Source organism: Lolium rigidum, chromosome 5 (assembly GCF_022539505.1).
Source record: "Lolium rigidum isolate FL_2022 chromosome 5, APGP_CSIRO_Lrig_0.1, whole genome shotgun sequence".
NCBI lineage: Eukaryota > Viridiplantae > Streptophyta > Magnoliopsida > Poales > Poaceae > Lolium > Lolium rigidum.
The window spans coordinates 36,825,069-36,830,459 of record NC_061512.1 but is presented as its reverse complement, the minus strand read 5'-3'; the positions used below and the strand labels follow the sequence as shown (position 1 = coordinate 36,830,459).

At 43.4% G+C, this 5,391-nt stretch overlaps 1 protein-coding gene across 1 annotated transcript; it reads left to right on the top strand.

The window, feature by feature from the left end:
- Positions 1–2,527: 2,527 nt before the first annotated feature.
- LOC124652768 (germin-like protein 8-14) lies at positions 2,528–3,462 on the top strand. Its single transcript, XM_047191811.1, has one exon. The coding sequence runs from the start codon at positions 2,595–2,597 to the stop codon at positions 3,231–3,233; it is 639 nt and encodes a 212-aa protein (XP_047047767.1). The 5' UTR covers positions 2,528–2,594; the 3' UTR covers positions 3,234–3,462.
- The last annotated feature ends 1,929 nt before the right edge of the window (positions 3,463–5,391 follow it).

Sequence of the window (5,391 nt, the reverse complement as noted above, 5' to 3'; positions counted from 1 at the left end):
TTTATCCTCCAAATGTATTTTTTCAGGAAAACTATATGCCCATTCAAGAAATTGGCATACATGGACTTTACTGAAAAAATCCTAGAAGTGGTTAAGTGCCATTTGATCTTATCCAGTTCATTACTAAGAGATACATCCATAAGTCTACGGACTAAAACAATCCAAGTCTCCCATTTATCATGTGTGAGTGCACGAGTAAATCCTATATTCAGAGGTGCATACGACATAACGTTTGAAACTAAGACATTCTTAGATCGAGTAATATTATATAATGATGGATATTGTTCACAAAGAGGAGTATCACCGAGCCAAACATTTTCCCAAAATCGAGTACTATTACCATCTACTATGATAAAAGATCCTCGATGAAATAAGTCATCTTTAACCCCCATAATCCCCTTCCAAAAAGGAAAGTCGGTGGGTTTGGCATGCACTTGTGAGAGCGTTTTACCTCGCAGGTACTTTTTCGCAGCAGCTCCTGCCACACTCCTTTTTCAGAAAGAAGTTTAAATAACCATTTGCTAAGTAAACATCAATTCTTTATGTCGAGTACCTCAATATCAAGACCCCCTTGATCTTTCGGTCTACAAATAATGTTCTATTTAGTTAATCTATATTTCTTTTCGAAGTCATCACTTTGCCAAAAAAAAAACGGACCTATAGAAATCCAAAATCTTTTCCTTACCCCTTTGGGTATCTCAAAAAAACAGATAAAAGGAACATCGGAAGGCTAGTTAGAATAGAATTAATCAGGACAAGATGGTCACCGTAGGAAAGCATCCTTCCTAACCATGACGCCAGCTTCCTCTCGAAGAGATCCTCGATAGGGTTCCATTCTTTATTCAGCAACCTCCGATAAAGGATGGGTATGCCAAGATATTTAAAAGGTAAATAGTGTGGTGGCGAGATCTAGAACTTGTTGGAGCACTCTCAATGAACTAGGTGGTCCCATCTAATTATGGAGTCAGAAGCTTTGTTTGTGCCTAGTTTGAACAATAGGCTCAGGGTTTGTTCATGTGCAACCGTGTTGCCATATTTTTTTTGACATAGAGCCTAGTTTAGTGTCTTTGAATCTAGCGAGTTCAAGAAAAATTACGGGAATGAAGGACATGAACTGACTCCCTGCAGCCAATAAGAGAGTTACCTTGCTAATGCTACAAGCGTACATACATTGTGAATTTCGAATGGTCTTGGTATAAATCACAGCATTATTTCCATCTGCAACATCCTCAACGAGCGCTTTCTTTGAAAGTACACATTGTTCCAAATTGTACGAGCCCCAGCTGTTCATAGCCCCTGCTGTTCCATTCAACGGAAGATCTTTGTGGATTAGGAGAAAGAGATTGAACAACCACCACTACCAGAGATAGGCATGCACTTGCCATTTAGAAACATGGAAGGCCCATCAGGTGCAAAGTCAGGGTTTTTCTCTAGCATGGGATATAACAGGTTCAATAAAATAAATGTTAACGTTGGCTAATAAAGAGCTAATCTTTTCAATATACAACCAACTTTGAAGTTTAGAGTACAAACTTTACTGTACAATATTCCTAGGTTTTGCAACTTTTCTCTGGTGTATAATTTACATTACTGTAACTTTTTAGCTGGGAGCATGTAACTTTTTGGAAATACTTCTAGGTCTTGCAAGAAAAAAATCAGAAAAGTAATGCTCCAAGTGCGCGATTTGTTAATGGTCAATTAACGTTATAAATATCTAGTGCTAGAGAAGCTTGTAGATCTTTAGACCAACAGATAAAATTTAAATGGTTACGAGATGCACCAGATATTTTGCTGAGATTTTGGAAAGCAACAAAGACCGGTGCAGTTTTTGTCTCCACAAGCTTCCCATGCAAGTGATGAGGTTACCTTCACCTTGCATGGACCATGCATGCATCAGAAAACACCAAGTTTTGGTTCACCGTATACTTCCAACTAGGATCTGCATATAGATGTCTTAAGAGTTACTACCACCGTTCTAAAATAGTATACGACTTTTTTGAAAGCTAAAGTAACTTTCTCAAAAAAAAATCAAAATGGAGGTAATAGTATAGTGTAATTTTACTTAATATTAACACATGTTTAACTTTTGATATAAATACATGCGGGTTCGCGGGATACCCGGTCGCAAAAACAAGCTTTTCCTGCATTGGATCGTCTTACACAACAAGTCTACCACAGCATGTTACAGTTGTGACGACCCAGCGACTTGCATTCCATGAGACAATGAGTTCATACACCAATGCAAGTCATTATCGTAAAATAAACTCATCATGTCACCTGGCCTTCCCTAATAATGCAGCATGTCAAGAGCTTTCCGTCATCAAAGCCGTCCAATTTTGTGGACCATGCACAGCTAAAACGCTTGTCCACAACGTGCCTCTCCCCAAAAAATCGTGCCGTTGCCCATGCATTCCCGTGAACTCGAGCGCGCCTCGCCAAATCTCACTCACGTTACGTTGTTCTACCTGCGTACGAGCCAGCTGCGCGCAGTGTCTCCTCCTCGCCTATATAAACGCCACAAGAACGCACACAGTAGCAAGCTTGAACCACACACAGCAGCTAGCACACACAGAGTAGCAACTTGCAAGCTAGCCATGGCCAACGCAATGCTGCTCCCTGTGCTCCTCTCCTTCCTCATCCTGCCCTTCTCGGCCATGGCCCTCACCCAGGACTTCTGCGTCGCCGACCTGTCCTGCAGCGACACGCCGGCGGGATACCCGTGCAAGGCTAGCGTCACCGCCGGGGACTTCTACTACCACGGCCTCGCCACCGCCGGCAACACCACCAACCTCATCAAGGCCGCCGTGACGCCGGCCTTCGTCGGTCAGTTCCCCGGCGTCAACGGCCTCGGCATCTCCGCCGCCAGGCTTGACATCGCTGTCGGCGGCGTCGTGCCGCTCCACACCCACCCGGCCGCCTCCGAGCTGCTCTTCGTCACCCAGGGCACCATCCTGGCGGGCTTCATCAGCTCCGGGGCCAACACCCCCTACACCAAGACGCTCAACGCCGGCGACATCATGGTCTTCCCCCAGGGCCTGCTCCACTACCAGTACAACGGCGGCAGTGGCCCGGCGGTCGCGCTCGTCGCCTTCGGCGGCCCCAACCCCGGCCTCCAGATCACCGACTTCGCTCTCTTCGCCAACAACCTGCCGTCCCCCGTCGTGGAGAAGGTCACCTTCTTGGACGACGCCACCGTGAAGAAGCTCAAGTCCGTCCTCGGCGGCAGCGGCTAGTCAAACACTAGCGGCTTCTCAGAAACAAAGCAAGGTCGCCCTGATGTCAGCGTGTCGGATTAGTTTGCATGCGTATATGCGTGTGCCTGTCATGCATGTGAACTCTCCTTTCCATGTCGCGTTTAATTGTCCATGTCCATTTCGTTTAAATTCGTTCATGTAATTCCTTGAGGTTCCATTGTAATTTGCTGTAAAGGCACACAATTAATCACTTCGTTGAGTTTCATTAGTTGATTGTTTTTGTTAATGTTATAACTGTATAGCCACTGGTTAATTGGTTGGACAAGGCTCCATTTGGCCATGCATGCAGTGGATTCATCAGATAGATAGCTCTTACCCTTATCTTCTTTCAAATTGGATATTCTAACCATATACCCTTATCTTCTTTGAAACTCGGTATTCTTGACCATTAAAAAAGAGTATTTGATTCCCAAAATAGTATTCTCTTACAAAAAAAACATTTCTGGATATAAATGTCCAAATAAAATAAAAAATTATTGAAAAGTACTAAACTAAGTACTCCCTCCGTCTCGGTTTAACAGACACACGTAGTTTAAGAAATTACTTTGACCAAAATAATGGTCAACAAAATATGAAATATATGTCACACAAATTATATCATTGAAAAGCTTTTTTGCATACGAATCTAATGATATAGATTTTGTAGACATAAAATTTATTTTTATTGACCAAATCAATGGTCAAATTTTATCTTAAATTGTGTGTGTGTCTGTTAAACCGAGATGGAGGGAGTAATGTGGAGCCCTAGAGAGAGGTACCAACACTTTTGTCTATTCTTGCCTTGCTCCATCCAGCATTGATAATTTGATATATTTTTGTACCATGTTTATTTACATTTTTTACTTTCATTCTTCCTGTCCCCACATATATGAGGGGCAGACTAGGATTTAGTGTGATCTCGCATTAGCGACATTTTTACCAGCGTTGATGGCATTTGATTCGGTGTATGCAGCAGAGGCTCTAAGTGTTTGTGTTGCACCTATAACGTCCGGCTAGAGTAGGAAGTTTGTTCTTCCTCCGCATACATATGCTTCTCTCTTTCAGTGAAGTAACTTGCTCTTCGTTGGCTTCCATGCTTGTCTCTTAGATGGTCGGCTTGTTCTCGCATCCATCACTTCCTTACTTGCTTCCATGTCACTTTACTCAAACAAGAACAGAAAAGTCCCATGGGAATGTTGTTATTTCTGACATAGCGGAATGCACCCAAGTGGAGCGGGCAGTCAAGGAGGTTTTTTACATGGCATGGTAGGCAGAGCAATCTACATGTCGAGAGTCATGCACCTTATTATTTTTTCTCTTTTGTCATATGATTTTCTTTATTGTTAATCTTGCAGTTTTTATTGCATGGGCTATCTTCATTTTTTGTAATGCAGCGGCTGGGTTTAAAGTCTTTCGCTTGTATTGGCTTCATACGTACTTTTGAGTCAATAAAAAATCTCTTTGTATATAAAAACATCTAGTTGGTACAAGGACATATTCGCCTCTTAAATTCATGATGTTTTCGTGAGTTCATTGTCGTCATGGTGAATAAATAGATGCATGTGGTAAGATTATGTTGGGCCGATGGACACCGAAGGATCCGGGGAGGGATGATGTGGTAAAGACCTCACATGGAAGAATAGACGATTTACTTAGGCTAAGGGCCCTCGTGAGGAGGTAAAACCCCTACTCCTGCATCTCTAATGTTATATGAGTTGTATATGAGAGCTACAATAGTGCTCCTTGAGCTGTGTTTCCTAAGGAAGAAGAATTGAGCGAGGGAGAGCTCGCAGGGGGAAATGAGACCCGAAGGGATCGGTGTAAGTATTCCCCTGGTGCTTCTTATATAGGGAGCCCAGGGGACATGTGTGCCCCACATATACGGCTGGAATTGACTACCGGGGTCTTATCAACTCTATTCACGCGTCATGGTGGGAACTGTTGCCCTATCATGAGCATGGGCTAGGCACGTCTGGGTCTTGCTACTGTCCTTAGTCTTGTCTTCTTGTGCTTATCCTTAGCATCATCCATGTTATCGCTCTTATCTTCATGTGCTTGGCCTGTGGGTGTGCCGGTACGAGCAAGTAGTACCCCAGAATCGGCACCAGGGGGAGTGGTATGTCGAGTCTGAACTAGGAGCGTCCCAAGACTCGGCCGG

Coding starts and splice junctions, on each gene's coding strand:
- LOC124652768 (XM_047191811.1), top strand. CDS start 2,595: ATGGCCAACGCAATGCTGCTCCCTGTGCTCCTCTCCTTCCTCATCCTG.